Source organism: Meleagris gallopavo, chromosome 14, assembly GCF_000146605.3.
Source record: "Meleagris gallopavo isolate NT-WF06-2002-E0010 breed Aviagen turkey brand Nicholas breeding stock chromosome 14, Turkey_5.1, whole genome shotgun sequence".
NCBI classification, from domain to species: domain Eukaryota; kingdom Metazoa; phylum Chordata; class Aves; order Galliformes; family Phasianidae; genus Meleagris; species Meleagris gallopavo.
In genome coordinates, this window is record NC_015024.2 from 10443644 (window position 1) to 10465171 (window position 21528).

At 39.8% G+C, this 21528-nt stretch overlaps 1 protein-coding gene across 1 annotated transcript in view; it reads left to right on the forward strand.

Annotated features, from left to right (window-relative positions):
- LSM3 (LSM3 homolog, U6 small nuclear RNA and mRNA degradation associated) overlaps window positions 1-2021 on the forward strand; it is a 2308-nt gene extending 287 nt beyond the window's left edge. The window contains exons 2-4 of the mRNA XM_010718555.3: window positions 197-307; window positions 1213-1308; window positions 1632-2021. Coding sequence (XP_010716857.1) covers window positions 197-307; window positions 1213-1308; window positions 1632-1712 — 288 coding nt within the window. The 3' untranslated portion in view covers window positions 1713-2021. The remainder of the gene's footprint in view (window positions 1-196; window positions 308-1212; window positions 1309-1631) is intronic.
- Window positions 2022-21528: the final 19507 nt, after the last annotated feature.

Below are 21528 nucleotides of genomic sequence, written 5' to 3' on the forward strand. Positions count from 1 at the left end.
CGGGGGCCTGAGGAGAGGGCGGGCGGGCTGGTGCCACGTCCGCGTGCTTTCGTTCTGCCGTGCGGGCTGTCTGCTTCTGTGTGGATACTAGCATTTGAGGGAGCTTTTCAGAACACCTGCTAGCAAAATGGGCAGTGAAGGAGTTAGCGGGCCGCTCCTGTGTGAATAACTCCGGTTGTTTCGGTTTTGTTTTCAGCAACAAACAACAAATACCGTCGAGGAGCCCCTCGATCTCATCAGGCTCAGTCTGGACGAGCGGATCTACGTGAAGATGAGGAATGACAGAGAGCTCAGAGGCAGGCTGCACGTGAGTACCAATGCCAGGACGCTGCTCTGTTATTGCAGTGTGCTCCAGTAATGCTTGGTTTGTGCAATGCTCTGCCAGAGGTTCTGAAGGTGCACCTTTGTCCTTGTCATCTTCTAAATGATTCTGAGTGATTTGCTCCTCTGGTTTTGGCTTCTGTTTCCTGCCTGTGAAATAAGCAATAATGATGCAGGCATCCTCTTGTAAAGGGCTCTCAGCTCTATTAAGAGGGAAATGTGTTCATCGAACAGTTACCTTGTAGGGCAGAGTGGCTCTGTGCTCTGTATTTGACTGGGTTCTCTCCAAACTTCATTTGTTTTGTGTTTCCTTTTGAGAGTGATGTGTCTCCTAGTGAGACAAACTTTTGTGTCATCCTTCTGGACTATGGTACTGTGCTGAGGAAGAGAACCAGTTTCCCATGTGTTAACTGGGCCTCAAATTCATTTGGGAACACAAAGGTGAGGACAGGTCCGTGATGCACTAGCATAATTCCTAACTTCCTTTTGTAGAGTGTTTGGAACATGTGCTTAATTAAAATTTTTGTACCATTGTTTGAGTTACAGCTTTCATAGCTGTAAACAATCAATCCCAGAAATCTGGGCCGATTGAAAAGAACATGTAGTTGGATTAATGCTAATGACAAGAATAAGTGTGTCCACCTCAGAGTTTGTCCATGTGCTTTAGAAGGAGAGTTTCAGTGAATATAAAAGCCTTACTTATGCTGTGGAGTACTGTACTGTCTGTCAGTCCTTATAGTTGAACTTACAGCTAACTGATATGTCATGCTCACACATGCTACATTTTGGCCCAAATCAGATTAAAATAACTTTGTTTGAGTACCTTGCTAAAATTATGGTTTTAATGAGTTTGTGCTTGAATTTTGGAAGTAATAAACTTTGTTCCTACAGGCATATGATCAGCACTTAAATATGATTCTGGGCGATGTGGAAGAAACTGTAACAACAATAGAGATTGATGAAGAAACATATGAAGAGATTTATAAAGTAAGGACTTCAGTGTCTTTATGTCCATAGAAAACTTCTCTCAAGCTAGATTGTCACGTAGTCAAAATAATGTATTGATAACTACACCTTTTGGGCTAAGATCTAGCAGAAGTTTCAGGCAAATTGTTATGAAAGCACAAAGGACATCCAGGTGCTTGTTGATTTTGATATCTTCAGCAGAACAGGAAGTTGCATGTTTGACCTTACGTTTGTAGGAAGATGCTTCTGGTGTTTTGTTAGGATTGAATTTTGTCACGTGCTTAGCAGATGTGTTCTGTATACTGCTCTTTTGTAAATGTAATCTTTTCTTTGCTTCTTCATAGTCTACCAAAAGGAATATTCCGATGCTCTTTGTCAGAGGTGACGGCGTTGTGCTTGTAGCTCCCCCACTGAGGGTTGGCTGAAGCAACCAAGGATTGAACCTTCTTTGAAGGTTTCAGGCTCTTGGACGATTTGTTTTGATCATGTCTCAAAATTGTGTACACATTTTTATAGAATGTTTTTGCCTGTTCTTTGTGGAAGAGGAATGAGTTTTTCTTGCAGAAAGTATACTTGTCAGCTGAAGCAGTGTAAGAACAACTTCATTTGCCCTGAATTAATGTAACTGCTGTAAATGAGCTGTGTATGACATAAGTAAAAGAACCCTGTATTTTTCAATCTTGGGAATAGCAGTGTCTTTTTTTGTTTTAAATAAATTTGGCTTATCTTTCAGATTTGATGTGTTATGTTTTTGTTGAAAAGGCAATTTTAATGAACTTCTATAGTGCTAATGCTATATTAAGATGTGGGAGGTGGTTTCACTTCCTGAGAAAGCAGTGACTTATGTTGTTTTGATTTTTGTCCTTACTAAAGTTTTGCAGATTGATGTTTTTGGAGGAGGGCAATGCTATGTCAGTCTATGGTGCACTGATTTGTGGCTTTTCTGATGGTAAAATTCTGTAAACGTATCCTTATAGGAGGGAAATAGTGTGTGTATCCTACTTAAAATACTTAAAGAGAATAGAATTCTTACAGTGTTTTCAGATACTTGTATTGCAGCTTTGTTAGCAGAGCAATGCTCAGCAATACCATGAGTAGGAAACAAATTGAGTTGCCCATTGTATACATTCATTTGCCACCATCTGTAGCTGGTTTCAGTTCTTGAATGCATTAAATTCTGTAGAATGCCAAAGATGCTTCCTGGTTGTCAGTGGGTGCACAAGAACCCTGCACACTGCTTTTTTTTTTTTAATATGTAGTTTCTCAGGCCTTCCCTATTTGCACTTAATCATGTGGAGGGAAAAATGACTTGAATGTTTTACCTGTGTGGAATGACTATGGAATGTTTTACAAGTATGTTTGCAAGGCATACTACAGACATAGATCCACTCAAGGGCATTTCTTGACATACCTTGACGCACGGCTTTATGAACTTGCCCAGGTTCTTAGACATGTTCTGTACAATCATCAAAAGCAGCTTCCTTTGACACTGTCCTATAGTAAAAGTTTTTCCTATCCTACAATGTCTAACCTGTGGCAAGGGTGAGAAATGCAAGGTGGTAAACTTTTTTAAGTAATAACTTATTTTGGCAATAAAATAGATACCCTTCAAACTTGAATGCGTACGTTATACTCTGAAATGAGTAGGGACTTCAAGAAGAAAACCCACAAAAAAAACCTCTGGCCTCTAGGTGTCCTTTGTTCTCACAAGTGCCCTCTGGCATTGGGATAGGAGTGATACCTGAAGCTGAAACTGAAGCTATTGCTGATAATTAGTGTCAATTACCGTCTTTTAAATATTTTATCACATGCGCATTCCTTGACTGCATTCTAGAAAATCAGAATGCATGCAAGAATTTGTAACCTTAAAGCTGTTCATGAGGCTATTTTCATATATAGGTGTCTTGTGTGCAAAAGAAGTTATCTGTAGGACTGCTATGATTTGAATGAAGAGCAAGTTTGCAGTAGTCTTGTGAGCAGGCATCCCTCATCATACTACCTTTGATTTAAATTGGTCAGGGCTAAAAACAGCTGTTGTGTGATCCATGTGTGCCATTTCTGCAGGGATTGGTGGAGCTGGGAAACCACCTGTGGAATTCCTCCATGGACTCATTGTAGATTTAACCCACACAGGACGCTAGGTGGTGGTGTGTCCTCAAATTTAAACTGGGTTGACTTTGCTTGATTTTGATGTATGTAGCCTGTGTCAACAGGCCCTGTAGTTGTGCAATTAGTCATTTGCTTTTAATTAGGATGGCACTTGCTGACAGTTTTAAATTAACTCTGCTGCTCACTCGTAAGTCAAAATAAAAGTTTGTTTGGATGTTTATGCAGACGCAGAACAAGCCTGCAGAAGGGTTAAGTAAAACAGTATGTGTGCCTTGCATTGTGAAACTTTAAAATGCTTGAACTCCAGCATGGTAGCATTAGCTGAAGGAGTACACCACTTAGAATAAGCTTTGCTGCTGAGCACTGCCTGAGATGAACAGCACACTGTTGTATGTGATATACAAAGCTGCTTCTACAGCCACTGATTCAAGTGCCAGTTGTATGGCTGCCCAGGAACTTCATGGGATAACCTCATGCCATTAAAATTCTGCAGAGAAAGTCTCTGAACGTATGTACATTAAACTCCTGAGGTAAAAAAATCTCATTTTATTTCTTGTCTATTTCCCTGCTTTCTTCTTGAACCCAGAGAAATTTATTTTGTTCCAGTCTACATACTCTTACGAGACAGAATTTTGTTCTAGTTCCTGCAGGCTTTTTCATGTTGTGCATAGCTGCTTTTTTTGTTTTCTGTTCCATTCCTGTTTCTCCTCACAGGACAAGTCCAGGATTTGGTTAATAGGTTATGGCATGCTTTGGGGCTGTAAAAGTATTGATCATATTGGGATTTGTGCAACAACACTGTCTTCTCTTGGTGTTTATGGTGCTTGCTGTGTAGGCATTAGAAATCTATAATTTGAAATATTTAAGAGAATGGAGTTTATAATCCCACAGAGTTCTTATTAGAACTGGAGCACTGGGAGGGGAGCATGGTTCAGTGCAATATGACAGATGCTCTGCATTGTTTTTTCTGCTGATGATGACAAGTACAGAAAATCCCAACAGGCTAATTTAAGGCTTAAGGCATTCATGCCAAGATCATTGATGGGCTGAATACATCATTACTGAGGGTGTAGGACTCGCATGTTTCTAAGCAGGAAGCTGCTTTCATATACTAAACAAAAAGAATGGGAAAGAAAAATAGAAAGTTCTACAGAAAATTGAAGCATAGTGTCTAAGCCAGACTTATTGGGGGGAAAAGAATGGGTGGAAGGAAGAGAATGGATGATGTGGGTTGGAGCGGAAAACAAGAACCACTGACGGAAAAAGATGTAGTCAGAGTTTTTTTCATTGTTACCCAAATTAGTTTGAATGGAGGAGAGGCCCACTCCCAAATTTTGGAAACTTAGGCCAAAAAGCCTATTTAGTTTTACAGTGGTGTTTGATTGGTTTATGATGTGACTGCCTCCAACAGCAAGGGACTAGGCCTGCTGGCTGGCTGTGTGGGTAGATAGAAGTATTGCAGAAGACCTCTAGAGGCCTTGGTGCTGCAGCCAAAGTCCTGCTCCTTTCTCACAGCTCTTGCAAAGACAGCGTATGTTTGTTGGTAAGGAGGCTGCAAAATTATTTTCTAGCAATGGTACTGTTAATTAAATGATTCATTGTCTGTTCGCTGCCTCAATAGAACTCAAATTGTGGCAATTCTACTATGATAAATATTCATCTCTTCTTATCTAATCTGCAAAACTGTTGAAGAGTAAAACCTCTCAATGTACGTAAATAATTGTCAACTGTGTATGTCAGTAAGGCCTATCACACTAATTAGTGTAAAATGCCATCTAAACTGTTGAGTAAAGAAAAAGTCAGGCAATCCCTTCCCCAATCTGTCGCATGGAAATCATAAAAAAAGAAAAATACTCATGGAAGAGTTCTGAAAAAAGAAATTGCTGCTCTAAATCTAGAGTTAAAACACGTAGAACATGGTGTTGTCATAACTGAATGCATTACTGAATTCCTCCAGAGCTGTCAAAGTTCACTGATGGGAAAAAAATGTAAACCAAGAAAATGATGCTCTAAGGCTGTATTTCTTTGTTACTTTTGCAGTGAATGACTGCAGCTTTGCTGTTATCACATAATTGCTCTAAGTAGTCATTTTGTGCTGTAAGGTGAGCAGGTGAGGTAGTCCTAATAACTTCTGTAGTTGTTAATTCATTGTGTGCTGTAGGTGGTGTGGTAAAGCAGAGTGCCGTTATGTTTTGTGACACTTACAGGTAGTACTTTTTAGTAAAGCATTTGCCTTCCCTTTTTGCCCAGAAGTTGCATTCTGGTGGTTAGCAGAAAGTCTGACGAAGAAGTGAGCTGTTAACGGGTAACATCAGAGAGCTAATTTGATTTGTCCTACATTTGTAATGCGTTCCTCCAAGCTAAATTCCTGTGGGCTGAGGTGCTGCTTACATAAGGCCAGAGGTACAAAGCTTTGTTGCTGCCCAGAGAACACTGTAGTTAGTCTGGATACAACTTTATACATTTTTATACTAAGTCCTCCAATAATTACTATTGCCTGCTAGCATAATTCAAATATTCAGGGGGTTCTTTCTGTATTAAGGCTGTCCTATACATAAAGCACAATCCTCAATGAACTAACAGATTTTACTCATGTTTAACTCTTAAGCCTTTAGTACTTGTCTCCCACTCACTGTTTGAAAATCAGCTTGAAACCAGCTTTGCTATATGCGTGCTTCCAGATTCACAGCATAGTATGGGTAATGCAAGAGATGCTTGTCCAATGTTCTCAGTCCTGGAGCCAGTTGTCATAGCTATTTTTTCTTGAGGCAGGGATGTTTATACAATGATTTTCTCCTGTCGTGTATGGTTTCATGAGTTATGGAGAAATATTTTACATACAGTGTTTCAAGTGTTGACTATGAAGTTTACCATGCGACATTCCAGTACTTCTGTTTTTCTCTGGGTTTTCTGTTGCCCTTAGGAGGATCACACTGTTCCCTTATTAGAAAGGACTCTAACATCTCTGGAATGAAGCTTCCTGGACAGGCATTTCTCTGTGGTACTGGTCTTGATGCACAGCTCAGAAAGAAGAGACAGCACTGTTCTTTCAAATGAACACTGCTGCACAGAGTACACAATCAGTCAGACAAAAAGTAATAGCATCACTCTTATAGACAGATCTGCTGCTTCTGGATCCAGTATCTCTTCTACTGTCTGGAATAGTTTCCTCTTTTTGAAATAGATGCAAGCCATCCACCTGATTCAATGTAAGTGACTGATCACAAACAAGCCGTGTCTAAGAAAGTAAGCAAACACTGACCTAATCTCCCTGGCATTTTCCCCGTTTGTAGCCTACAGCAAGTTATGTTATTTGTCAGCTTCCAGAATATACTCCAATATGTCTGCTTGTAACTGATGGGAGTTTTTTTTACCTCTTCAAACTGCAGCTGTAGTTTTGATCTGATGGTAACCTCAACATACTAGCGAGAGAAATGTCAGGCACGTGACTTATGTCACGTTCACGGTGACCTAATGTAAGCAGGGTACTGATCTGCCATAGTGTTTGAGAAAATCATCTTCTCTGAACGTGATATCACAGTGGAGATCAGCTAGGCGATCTATTTGGAAGATCCTAAAACTCATCTAAACACATGACTTTTAAAAGAAGACCCAACTGAAATTTGAGATTAATGTTCAGTAGTTGTTTTTTTCTTATTTCATCAGAAACTATTTACCCATGTCTTATATAACAGAATTATGAGACTCCTATATAAAAAGATTGTAAACAGAGCATGAAAATATATGATGTCAATGGCCAAATTGCCTTGAGCATTTTTTTCTCTTCCGCCGGGCCCTGTTGTATAACTGTTCCCTTCAGTCTGCCTCGTGTGTTTATGAGCTGGATGGTTACGTGATGAACTAATCAGTATGTTTTCTGCTTCCAAGGACTAGTCATTTCTGGAGAAATCTGGAGGTATCTGCATGTAGTAAGAACATTCAGAGTAGCCAGGGTTAATTTCCATAGGATTGCTTCCAGAGATTTCTCCAAATAAATATTCTGTATTAGTAGTGGTTTTGTATCTTCTGAAAAGCAAGTGCAGGACAAGAGTCTCTGTTTCTCCTTTTTTATCTGTCCTGCCATTCTAGGGAGTCACGTAGGATGTAGCTAGTTCTTGGTGTGTGTCTAAGAGCAGCAGAAGTGATTCGTGCAGGTCACGCTGACCTTGAGCTAGGTTCTTTTTGTTTTTACATTGATTAGTAATTGCCTTCTAACCCAACAATACCCTTTGTTTCAGACAGAAAGCCAAGCCATTGTAGGAATGCAATAGCAAGGGAAGGAGGAATGCTTCATTCATAAATCTGAGAGCATTTACAGAGGAGGCTGTAAATTATTATCTAATTTATCTTTCATCTGAAGAAAAGAAAGACATTGCAATTAACATTTTGTTCAAGATTGCATGCTGAGACAGTGGCAGAGCTTCAAGTACAGTACACTGCTGTCCTTTGTAGAAGGTCTCAAATCCTGTAGCCCAGGCTGCCCCTACCATGAGTACATGGATCACTGTTTCTTTTATACTGCTAACGTGGAAGATGTTGGTATACAGAGAGTTTGTGATACTGGTATTGGAGGAGGAGTTGAACCAAATCTGGGTAAAGTTGTTTCCATCAATAATTGATGCAAATTAAAGTGAGTCACACTTCTAGAACAAACTTCTAAAAAAAGATTATCTTTGTGTTGATCTTACATAAAATGGAAAATATATATCCTGAATAACTTAATCTCTTTTTCTGCAGAGAGCTGATGGTGGTTGATTGTACTGCTGTAAAGTTCAAGTCAACAAAAGGTAATCCAAGAGACTGAACAGAATAATGGGTTAAGAAAAGAGATGTGTCCCCTGAGCTTTGGGAACCAGAAGTTATATGTTTATTCTAACTCATGCAGCAAAGTTACTCAAATATCTGTACTTGTGTAAGGACATTTCTGCTAGTAGGTTTGGATATACACTAAGCAGAAAACCAACTTGATTTAAACTGTTAGCATCTGGCAGTCTAGAAAAGCAGGTAATGCTGCCAGGTTTATTTACTAGGGTTATACGGTCAAGTCCTCCAAAAGTATTACAGAGATCCAGCTGCAATTGCACTTACTCAAGCTTCATTTTTCTAAAACTCCCTATTATATATCATAAGGTCAAATAAGTTATATACTGCAGAACTTTTCAAGGCCTTATTCCTTGCTGCCTTTTCAAACATCTTTGCAAGTAAGAACACACTGAATTTCTATATGATTCTGGTTGTGTCATTAGATCTTGATGAGGTAAGAGGCAAATGCCTTTGTTACACGTTTTGTTGTGACATAGAAATATTAGTGTAGGGCATACTCGATGAGAATGCAGTTCATCAAAGAATCAGCAGTGTTGGATACATACATACACCATCAGTTACTAACTTCTGAAGAAGGAAATGCCCTCAGGGAACTTTGCTTGTTTTGAAGGAGTTACACGTGAATCTCACCCTCTTGAAATCCAAACTAAGCCCCTTGGTTGAGTACCTAGAGATAGCACACTGGGATCCTCCTTAGTAGTGGTGCAGCAGGATGGCTCAGGGAAGGTACAGGCCCTAGCATGTGATATGTGCTAGCTTGGAGCAAGATGGAACACTTTGTGTTGAGATCCTGTAGTCTCTGTGGGCTGTACCTCAGACTGCTGAAGATGAAAGCTTCAGCAGTGTGAAGCTCTGCGTGGGCTGTTTGGCCACAGGCTATGTTCACCAGCCCTTGTGTTCACTGGAATGTGGAACTTTCCAGCCTTATACAGATTGTGCTTGGTTTTGGTTTTTTAGCTGTTTAACAAAATGGAACTTATAATAATCTGACACCAAGTAGGAGTCACTTAAATGCATTTGTCACGGCCGAATGAATTTCACCCAGGGCTCACTCTAGCCCATATAAGCTCTTCTGTGTTGAGAAATCACCAACTCAACTGCAGCTGAACCATCTTGACTGACATGTTGTTGTTTAGATTGATGCCAGACATTCTAACATTGGACTCAGGCTTTTACAGAGCGACCCTGCATATCCCTTGGGTGTGCTTTTACACAAGTGAGAACTCCCTTCATAGCTCTGTGAGTTCTTTAATCTTGAGGATGAATTTATAAATTACAGCACTCCTGCTTGTCCACTGTGGCTTCACTAAGGAGACTTACATAAATTCTGAATGAGTTTTACTTTTTAATGAAATAAGTCAAGCAGTTGAGAAGTGCCTTCCAGCTAGACAAGAAAACTCCTCTAAAATAAACCAGAATTCTCTGGTTATCTGGATTACAGAATGCAATGTCAGATAATTTTCAGCAAAAGGTTCAGACTATGAAGTTTGTCTCTGGCAGACTCCAGCTTCTTCAGCACACTGATAGTGACTTCATCCTTTCCTGCTCTTGGTAAAGAATCTGCCTCCACGTTTGTTAAGAAGTTCCTTTTAAGGTAATGGTAAATGGGAATTCACTGTTAGGAGTTAATGAGAATTTAAAATTTCCATTGTTTTTGTGAAGAAAAAAATCCTGTTTCAGATGTATTACGTTCAAATCTGTTGGGGATAGTATACTGTTTGGATTTGGGTGTATGTAAGCATTTGCCCATCTCCTTGTCCTCTACATTGAGAAACACAAGGAGGCTTTGTCTCTTTGCCATCCTTACAGAAAGCATCTACAAAAGTGCTGAAGCATAAAGAGTGATCTTAATACAAAATACTCTCCATATGTGGTTATGTGAAGGACCAGGTGCAATAGAGGAGAGAAGACTGTTTGTGTACAGTTCTGCCTCGGCTAGCCTGGTGTCCTTAATGACTTGGTGACCTGTTGGGGGAGAGTATTTTTCCTGTTTTTCTACTGGAATTGCTCCAATCAATAGATTTCCAATAGTTACATGATAGAATGACAAAAATGGTCCTGTTTCCTAAGAAAAGTCTCTCGTGGCTAAATTTTTAAAGGTCTGTGAGTTTCCCTATTGAATTTAATGGGGCCTTTGGCTCATAAACAGATTAAACAAAGAAACAACAGATCCCTAGGGGAGTTTTAAAATCTGACGTGTAGGAACTTTAATAATATTATGAGGAACTAATATGTCTGATGTGGGAACTTAAATCTGAGGCAAGAATTAGGAAAGGAATGTTTGAAAAGAATATTTAATTACACGATTTATTGTTCATCATTTATTATGATATGTACAGTGCCAGGGGCATTGCTGGTGCTTTACAGATGATTACAGAATAGCAATTCCCAGATCAAAGGTCCTGATCATGCAATCTTTATTTGTGTCAATATTGCCAATGGTGCCCGATCTTATTCCATGTTAAAACTCAGTTATCTCTCCCTCAACACACCCTGTTACAGACAATTAAAAGGACTTCAAGAGAACACTGATTAATTATCCTCCCCAGAACAATGACTGTTTTGGTGCCACATATTGTATGGATAAAGATACCTATTGTGTTTCAGCAAACCTCACATTTTTCTGCAGCTTTAATTCTTAATTATAGTGTCAGCAAACATTAAGATTATTTTCATGATAGAAGAGGCTTATTTCTGGAATAAAAAAGAAATCCATTGGCTTGGCCCAGCAGGCTTCAGATCCAGTTGATTTAATGGATCCAATTTACTTGCGTGTAATTGTTCTCAGTGACCAGTATAGAAAGTTTCACCTTCTGAGACAGATGCTGACTGTGAAATACCTTTGTGAGCTCTGAAATCGGTTTGCAGAAGGTTCTGCTTTTCTTTCTTTCTTCCTGCGACAGTTTGCACTCTACTGGAATTGCCACCAATAAGCAATGCACTTAAATGGTTTTCTTATTCTTGAGCTGAAATGGCTGCTGCTTATCTACTGGGTTGCTATAGGCAGCTACAGAAGTGAACACAGCTTGTGCAGCCATCTTTTGGCTTATGTCTTCAAGACATAACAGCTCTGGTGGAGAGAGATTGAGGCGATTGCATGCAGAAGGCCAAGGAAGCTTTTTTTCTCGTCCATCTGTTAGAGGGTTTTAATAGAGCTTTTTGCAGCATGCTGTCCTGTTCATTTAAACACAGTGACACGTAGCACAGAGAAAGGTATTCTGGTTATTGAGATGCAATGGTCTACATACCTAAGATTCCAGTGTAGTGATCAGGATTCAGATTCCTATCTGAATATCGTCGGTCTAGACAGTGGGTAGGGAATATTGCTAGAGGAGACAGGTGGGATGATACCCAACATTACCTGCTCTTGAAAACACTTTGCTTTTTCTTTCAAGGTTGTATTTAATCGTTAAGATTAAACAGTCTAAGGTGTGATATAATTACCCAAGCTGCTAATGCAGTCTAATACTCTGCAGGAATGGGCATTGCTCTGGTCAGCAGTTGGATGGCACTGACCAATTTTGTGTGTACAGCAAATAACAGAAAAGCAGAGGTCAAAAGTCTACATAGATTAAAAATGGGACTAAGGTAATTTGTGGAGGGTAGGTCCATTTGTGATTGTTAAACACAATAACTTTGTTGTGTGATCTCCCAGTCCGAAATTGTTAATTGCTGGAGAGTAGGAGAATATGCCTGGGGAAGAATTGCTCTACATACACACCCTGTTTCTTATATTCTTTACCTTACTATAGAAAACAATACACTGGGCAAAAGGGAGCTGTCAGCTGGCTCAGCAGGATTGTTTTTACACTCTTATGTGTTCCAGGTTCCTGGAAATTTCTGATTTGACATGAATAGCATTATTAATCCTTCTTGTATTGTATTCATAGCCACTCAACCCTTCTTAAACCCCCTATCTCCTGTCTCAGCGTGCCTTCAGTTGAATTCTCAGGAAGGGTTGGCCTCTAGACGCTACCAAATCCACACATAAAATTCTCATTTCCCTGAATCCGTGACAAACCTTCAGTGGGACTGGAGATTCACTGGAGATTGTTCAAATTCAACAGCAAAAAAAAAAAAAAAAAGTTTATTAATCTTCTTAGCTGTCTTCTAGCTCTCTCCAAAATGCTTTGGCAACAGGCAGTTTTGTGGTATAAAACTGAAATATGGCTATGAAGTGATGTACTCAAGATACAATGGAAAGAATTGTGAATGAAAATTAGGATTATGTACACATAGAAAATGAAGTTTCTGACCAAATAATATATCACTTGCGGAGGGCTTCTAAATCATATAATATTGTATTAAAGATCATCTTTACAGCCACAGGCAGGTTTGTGATCGGCAGAAAAGATGTGCCTGCCTTCTCCCTTTTCTTTTCTTGAGTTGTTACAGTTCCTAGTCTAACATATTAAGAGTCTTTAGCTAAATTCAGTTTATGTGAGCAAAACAGGCTGTACTGTGGGATGTCTGAATAGGACTACATGTACCATTCAGTCCTGCCTGTTGTGGGACTGGTGAACTCTGGTGCAAAAAATGGAGTAAGCTGATAGGAATTATAACTGCTTCATCTCCCACAGCTCCATGCACCCCTGATCATAAGCAAAAGACTTTCTGATAGAAAATCATTTGGGAGCGGGACAGATTCATCCCATAGGATAGATAGAGTCTGTAGGCTGTGTCACTTTGTCTTATCTAGATATCCACAGTATTCAGGCCTATCTGGATGGCCTTAAACATGCTATTTTTTCTTAATTATTCTTGTTCATTTTGTGGTAGTGATTAGAAGCCCTAGCTGAGATTGGAGCTCAGCTATGTTATGTGTGGTGCTAATATACACACAGTGTTCCCTTCTCAGGCTGTTCTGAGTTCAGCAGGAATGTTGAAAGGAAAATGGAAATTAAAGGTAAGGGGGGATTACTGATATACATTGTCATTGCTCTGCTGAAAGCAGTGGACATTGTCAGGTTTGGGTTTTTAACCAAAGCTGTGTTTTCCTGAATACTGAAAGCATGCTTCTCACTTTTCAAAATAACTTTAGATGAATTTTTTTATCTGTAATACTTATGAGTTGATATAAAACTTCCCATCAGAGCTTGAAATTAGATAAGTGATCCTGGCATGATTCTTCAACTTGGAGTGGGAGAATTGAGTTGCACTTTATCCAGAGCTGTTTTCTAAGTTTACTCTAAATAGATGTTTAAAAACAAGTGACTTCCTGAAGGCCTGAGGATTCAAAGAACTCAGAGGTGTCCTATAGGCTCACGTGACTGACAGAATATCTATTTCTCATTCCTCTTTGACTCTAAGACAGCAGTGCCTTTGTGTGCATGTGTCTCTGGTGTTCTTTTTTTTTTTCCCCTGTAACTCAAAGGCAATAACAGGACCTGTGGCTTTGCTCCATGCATGTCACTGCTTGCCAAGAACAGCAGGCAAATGAATACTAATATTCCTTCTTTGAAATTCTATCCTTGAAGTGAAATTAATGAAAATCTTTACCATGAAAGAGAAAAATCCAGTTTTGTAGAGAAGCAAAGGAAGATTTTAGGTGTAGACTGGTATACCCCATTTTCAATTGCTATTTGCACCATCACTTCTGTAAATACTAGAAAACCCAAGGGAAAAGGAGAAGATGACCTTAAGTAGGCAAAAAATGTGTATCTTCTGGCAACTGATTAGAAGCAAAGCTAGGCAGGACAGCAAAATACAAAAACCAGACACCATAAAAATACCTCCCCAGTCTCTGATGCTGAAAGAGCCATTGGTACCAATGTCTGCAGCAAGAACTAGGAGCTTTAAAACAGGACTTTGCAAAGGCACTCTCATGAAAGAACAAAATCCATTCACCACCAAGCTGCTATACTAATTCTTCAAGGGTAGGAGGTAACTATATAAGCAGCTTCTAAAGTGCAGAGGAGGTGAATTGTAAAATGATTTGCTTCTTTCTTGTTATTAAGCAGTGTTCTCCAGATTTTGATGGTGTTATCATCAGGCAAGTATTCTCTTGTAAAATTGATACCTCCCGAGCTACTTCTTATTAGTAATGTAATAGCCATGTTGAAGTCATGGTGGTCTAAGGATAGAATAGAAGCTAGGCATTCACAGAGAGATGATATCTTTTATTAGTTGCTTGTATGCACATTCTGCCTTCCCTGAGAGACCTTAGAAGAATTCAGTAGACAACTTTATAACATAGGCTGATGGATGGAAGGAATTCATTCTCAGCCTTAAACTTCTTACTGAGCACAGTGCAAGAATGATAGCAGGGTAATGTAAAGAAGCTTCCGCTATTGTCTTCTGCACCGCATTTTCTATGTGAATAAACAAAGGACTTCAGTCTCTAGCACTGTTCTTGCTATGCTGACTGCTTTGTAAATGCTGATGGATGAATAAGGGTGTAAAGATAAAAGTCTGACATCTTGCCAGTACTGAGTTCATATATGGATCAAAAGTGAAGTGTAATTACCACCCAGATCAAATTCTTTCAAGAGCCAGAGCTGTCTAGACCAACAGCAGATATTTATTTTTAGGGTTGATCTTCGTGGGTTTTATTAGCAATGCTGCTTTCCCTGGGGTAAAAGCAGGGGAGAGAACACTAAATCCTCTTGAGCTTCCATTGTTAAAAGAAGCTATGTAAAGCTTATAGGAGAAGCCCTAATTCTGAGAGCAAGCTTTATTTTTGAGATAAAATGGCTTGAGGTATTGAAGAATTCAGAGAACATAAAGTTTGAAATTCAGCTAAAGGATATATTTTTTTTCCCTTCTGTTGAGAGCAGCTAATTTTACCTGTAGTCGTGATGTGTAGATAATGAGATTTGCATGTTAACTTATTCCTAGGTTTGGTTCTGTTAACTTCAGCAACAGAAGGCAGCAGTTGGGCCCATTCCACTAATAGTACCACTTCATCAAATTGGTTAGCCATTGCTAGATGCTGATAGGCCTTACCTCTGTATTTGGGTTTGCACTTACAGAACACCTGCAGACAAGTCTTTCAGACGTAGGAAGCGTTGGCCTCTTGATTATGTTCAGCTGGACTGTGGGGAATGAGGAATCAGAAGGTGTGTCATGAAGTTTTCCAAGCAGGTTACTCAAATTGGAAAGCAGCAGACAAATTTGAGTGTTTTGTTAAACAAGTCTTCTAAAGAACCTGGAATGGGATCCTAGTAGCATAATTTCACCACCTGGCTGTAGGTGGGTGTTACCATTTCTTTTTGTCAGCAGGAGGGAAATAAGGCCTTAAGTCTTTTAAAATGTACTAGGGGTCTCGTACAGAACAATCTCTATACAAAATTAGGTTTTTATTTCTGCAGCATTTTGTATGTGTTCTACCCAGCAAAGCTTGGTAACTGCCTATTCAAAACGTGCAACATCCCAGCCCTGGAAATTACTTGCACTTAACGATGCTGAATCACTGACCTCCAGCAGATGCTCTGAAGAACCTTCCAGTTAAGGCAGAAGTAAACACGTTTATTTCCTTTCCAGTACCCTCTTCAAAGTAGGTGTATGGGGGAGGATGAAAATAAAAAGGAATGAGCAGCATGGAATTCCTGTTTGGTATCTGAGCAGCTTATAAGTGGAAGAAGCAAGTTCATTTTTAGTTACAGGTGGGTGGCAACTTTTTCCCTCCGTACCAGCTCCTTAGCGCTACAGCTCAGGCGTTGTAAGAGTACAGTCACTTCCCTGCTATCCAGACTCGCCTCCTCTAGATGACGGTGTTGTACAAAGACTGAGAAAGCCTGCGCCCAGTCCTCCTGCAGCCCCGTGAGCTTTGCTCGTGATACTTGGAGCAGAAACAGGTCTCCTGTATTAGATGCGTGCTTTGTCTGGTGGGTTTGCTGTACAATTGTACAGGTGGATACTGAGAATGAGAAGACACTCTCAGATGTGCTGAGAACGTGTCAACTGGCTGATGTGGGCGAACAAACTGGATTCAGGATTCCCACGTCAGTGGAAATTTCTATACTGGGAGGAAGAGTTTCAGTTTTGCTGCGATGCCCTTAGTAACAGCTCAGAGTGCACAGCTGCATAACAGCAGAGTTCTCTGTGTTCCTCTCCATGCATGTATATTCCCATATGTACACACACACACACACTTGTTGCTTACATTTGGCTCACATACTAGAATGAGCTGTCTGTAGATTTGAAAACACAGGCGTTTTCCTCCAGGGAGAAGACCTTAGGTATTAAGCAGATGTGGCTTCCCAGGCATTAATAAAGAGCATTGTTCATGTTCTCAACATGGGGAATGGAATTCAATTGCCAAAATTAGGATACTGAAGTTTCTCGCTGCTGATCCAGTGGAGATAAAAATAGAACAGAATTTATTTGGCTTTTTTCCCCCCAATTACATCAATACCCTTCTGACATGCTGCTTCTATCATTTCTGAACTGATAGAGAGGTTTGTATGTAATGGCAAACAATATAACACAAGTGGATCAAGAGCTTCTATCCTCTGCCTCAGGACTTGTAAATAAATGTACATGTAACTTTTTGAAAGCTGGTGAATTTATACTGGATAAAAGGAAATACTTTTAGCCCCATTAAACAAAGATATTTATTATACTGCATGGAAAATGTTGCAGGGGATCTTTCTTATTGCCAGACTCTTTTCAAGACGTTTGGGATAAATTACTGTATAAAAGAAAATTTTGCAGCTACATTAGATTCTGTTTACGTTTTTAAGAATAAGGATTTTGTAAAAGTAGTCTTTCAGGAGCACACATGTGTGGAATGGTGTGATTCTGTCTCAACCACATGTTTTCTTACCACCTCATGAATATTCTGTTGTTTGTATATCTGACAGTTAAGAACAGAAGGTTGGGGGACAATGCAGATATAAATGTTTTGGCTGTGTTATGTGAAATGGCACTTAGTCTATTGATCATCTGTGGCTTCACAGGGTGCAGCTGAGGCAAGTCTCAGGGTGATGCTACTACATTCTGTGACTGCAGGTGCAGCTGTATGATTTGTCTGCTTTGAAAATGAGATCTTCCACATGCATTCTGAGATTTTTCACCTCTTTAAGTCTCTGCTTTTCCCATGTTCCCTGTGGGCAGTTGGATGGTAGTTGTTGCCATATAGCTTCATATATTTTGATTGATACTAAACAAAGGATACACTTTTCATATAATATTCCTCTGCCTCTGTGGTCTGTGTTTTTTGCCTTTTGTTGGGTTTCCTCCTGTCCACCATTTTGATGTGGTTGGAGGTGTCTAGGAAGTGTAATGAGAAAGCTTGAAATGCTTCAGACACTTCATGTTCCAATGAGGCTGCATCCATTTCTGCTCCATCCTGTCCCATTAAAAATGTCTCATCCTCCTGATGCATCTCTTCTGTCCTATTCCTTGAGTATAGTTTCACAGGGAAAAATACATATTCTGCTCTGTATTACCCAATTTACTTAGGAAAACCTATACCTACCACATTTATTTTAATGATGTTGCCCACTATATTTATCAAGAATAAGTAGAATTTAATGGCAGGATTCATGTTCCAATGTTTCTAAAAGTCAAGATAATGAAGAGGTCCACAGAAGCACTCCCATCTTAAGGAGAACAAATCACAGTAGAAGAAGAAAACTAACACTTGATTAGCACTGAAATTCAAGAACATCTGAATCCAGATGAAAAGCTGTGGTTATCTTTCTTCTCTAAAAAGGAATGAATCCAGACACCCTTGGACTTTGTGTTGAGCCAGTTCTGGAAGCCAGCACTCTCTCTAATCTTCATTGACCTATGCCCCCTTTCATGCGTAACTCAATTAAGAGAATTTGGCATTCTACCGAAGAGGCTAAGCCAAACACTCAAAACTTGAGAAAAGTGAAAATGGAACTTGTTGCTACAAATTCATATAGCCTTTGCGTGCATGCAGTATGGTATTATCTTCATTCACAGGCTCGTGTGCTGTTAAACAACTGCTTCATTTTTAAAGTGCGGGATGGATGCAGCTCACTTAATGAGCAGCTATTTAATATTTTATATTCATTGTTCAGTGTGTACCCCAGGGCTTATTTATTGCACACTATTCAAAGCCTTTTCTCAATACAGAATTATTAATTTTCTTGTGAGCTCTCCCTCAGCAGTCATCATTATTGTATCTGGGTGCTTCACAGTCATGAAATAACCTATTTTCACAATGCCTTGATGAAGTGAGGGGATACTGCAACCCAACTTGGACAGATGGCAAGTGGATACAAAGATGAAGCAAAAACCAACGTTTTTTGAGTGTCTGGAACTTGTTTTTTGTTTCTTGGGTGGGTGGTTTTTTTTCTGAGTTCATGGCACCGCAAAATATTTTCTATATTCGGAGCGTAGTTCCTAGCAGTATCAGTTCTAGTTGTGAATGCTCAGCACTTTTGCAGATCAGACTCTAGGATCTCCTACTGAGCATCTAAGAGGATGACTGACAAACTGCAAAAATGTGGATTAACTGATTTGCTTAGCAACACGCATGAACCCTGTGGTGTGGAGGGTGGGATAGAGGCCAATTCTGCAGTAGCAGCTCTCATCCATCCTTAACAGAAACCTGGACTAATAAGTCCATGAAGAGATTCTCTTCCCCTCTTAACAGATGTTCCCTAAGCCCCACTCTCCAGATGAACCCTGGAAATGAATCTTCTCTCACCTTTGCCTTTGCACGCTCTCTTTCATAGGGTTTACCTTCTGCAGGTTCACTTCCCAAGTAGAAGGGTTTCTTCAGAGGGTGATTCAAAGCAGGAGTTTAGTTTGGTCACCCTGACCAGCAATCCAATGGCACAAGAGCTTTCTTCATGCAATGTAGAGAGACCTAAAGGAGAATATCTTCACTAGGCTGAAATTTGGTGTAAATGATCTACCTGTGTGTCCACTGCTGCTATGTGTTCCTAAGCCCCTCTCAGTGCATTTCTGGCTTCTCAGCCTCAACAGCTGTTGTCTTCTCCTTTCTCTCTTCCTCCCCAGTTCTTACTCCAAAACAACCCAACACTCAACTTTTGGCCATCCTCTAGTCTTTGCATTTCCAAATTCTTTTTCATGCAGTTTCTTTCCCTTCCTCCCAGTCCTGTACTTTTTACTTTCTGCTTCAAGACAGTTTTACCATCAGTACTACTGGCTTGGTAGCAAGGTGGTCATTAAAAACATTGGGGAGTTATGGACCTTCCCTTTCCTTTAAAAACTGGGATATATCTCAAACAGATTGGAAGGAGAGTAGACAGGGAAAAACAAAACAGGCAAGCAAACAAAATAAAAAAAATCCCAGCTCCTACAACATTGTCCTGAATGCTGTGTGCTCAGCTTAGAGGGGGAAGTGAGTGGGTGCACCCAACCATACCATGTAGGTGCTGCCAGGGAACAGAGTTCTTTACTGAAAATGAATTTTATTGTATTCTTGCAAACTTCAACCTGCTATTGCAGATGTTTTCCCCTACAAAAAATACTGATTAAAATCTTTGAAACAATTTCTGAGTTTTGCAGGAACAGCACAAGACACATATTTAATTAAAACTCTCTTCTCCTTCAGGATCTTTGGTGAACTGTGGAGATTTCCAGATTTTTGTTTTAAACATAGTGAAAGCAATGGATTTTTCTCCTGTTTTATTCTTGGAATAGGCAGTGTTTTGGCTAAAATTTCTCTTTAAGTAAATAAATCAGACTAAGAGAGGCACTCAGCATGGAAAATTTCAGCCTGGCTAGCTAAAGGTTGGCAAAGTTTTCAGTAATTGAAAATAGGATTTTATAATGAATAGGAAATGTCAAGCAACTTTTGTAATAATTGATGCTACCAGCCCTTGCTTATAATAAGTGCAATTATCAAATGTTTCAGTAAAATCATCTCTGCCCCAGAAAGAAGCTCCATTTCAGTGCCAAATCCTTCAGGCTTAATACCTTTGTTACTAAATGGAGCCTGCATTGCCAACTCCTAAGTACTTAGAAAGGAATGTTCTACTTAATTCCCATTCATAGCTGTAATTCACGACTAGTCTGAACTCTCAGTGCACCTGTAAAGGCGCTGTTTGTGTGCATTGTATTGCTGGCAACAGTGACTGTAGTAAAATATATGGCAGAGATGCCACAATTAAAGCGTTTTCCTAAGATAATAGCAATGTTAGTCAATTAGAACAATCCAATCTAGATCAAAATCAGTAGACAGGTAGGAAGATGAGGTAACTGGCACTGCTATTACCTGCACAGTGTTTTCTGGTGAAACAGAAAGTGTCACTCGCCAGTCTTAAGTAACACTAATCTGATGGTGAGAATATTAGCAGTGAGAATGAACACAGCATATCTCTGGGTAAAGGTTATTGAAAGCTGAGTCTGTCTTAATTTTGAGGGTGTGTGTGTATATGTGTAGGTGACGATGAGTTCTGAGATTGATTTTCAGATAGAATTCAGAGACCAACTGCAAAGAAACCAAACCAGTCACGAGCTGTATTCAGTTAAAATGCAGCTGTCTTGTACGTGGGTATGACAGGATGGGACCTTCTCACTCAGCTAATTTCTGGACAGAAATTATGGGCTCAGTAAAAGCAAATACGTTTTTTCTGCCTTTTGTTGTATTCTTTCTTTAAAAGCCAAAGCAGTGCATAGAGAATTGGGCAGAATTCCTTCTTTACAATTCTGTTTATTAAGGGTAGGGCGGTGAGGCAGTGGCTCAGCTGCCCAGAGCTGTGGGTGCCCATCCCTGGAGGTGCTCAAGGCCATGGATGGAGCCCTGGGCAGCCTGAGCTGGTGGGGGCAGCCAGCCCACGGCACGGGGTCGAAGCTCCGTGGTCTTTAAGGTCCCCTCCAACCTGAGCTATTTTATGATTCTAAGTTGTGATTGGTTTCACTGTGATAACAGTAGGGTTTATTTTCAAGACACAGGAAGCGGATGACTGTCTTCGAAAAGCTGGTTTCGCCTGCAGAATCTTGATACTGAGAATAAAAGGATCCAGTCAGAGTCCAAATGTTGCGCAGTCGATTTGCAGAGTGAATTAAGAAGTTATTTATCCAGCATTTCTTTTTTGATTTTGCTTTTAGGAAAAATAAATGAAAACCAGTAAGGAACAGCTTACAAGAGAAACTCTGCCTGCAATACTTCATTCATAGGTGTGATGCAGACCATGTATCTTGACACTTCATCAGATCTTTAACTTAATTTCATTTCTGCAACTTGTGGCAACATGCCGGGGTGTTTATTTCCCATGAGCTTTCAGTGCTGAATCTAGTATATATATATATAGGAAAAGTCATCTGATGAGAGTAAAGAAAGTCAAAACAGAAACACAACACAGTAAAAAATGGTGAATTAGGAAATTTGCTGTCTGTTGTCCTCGCTGTTTGCCAGCAGTT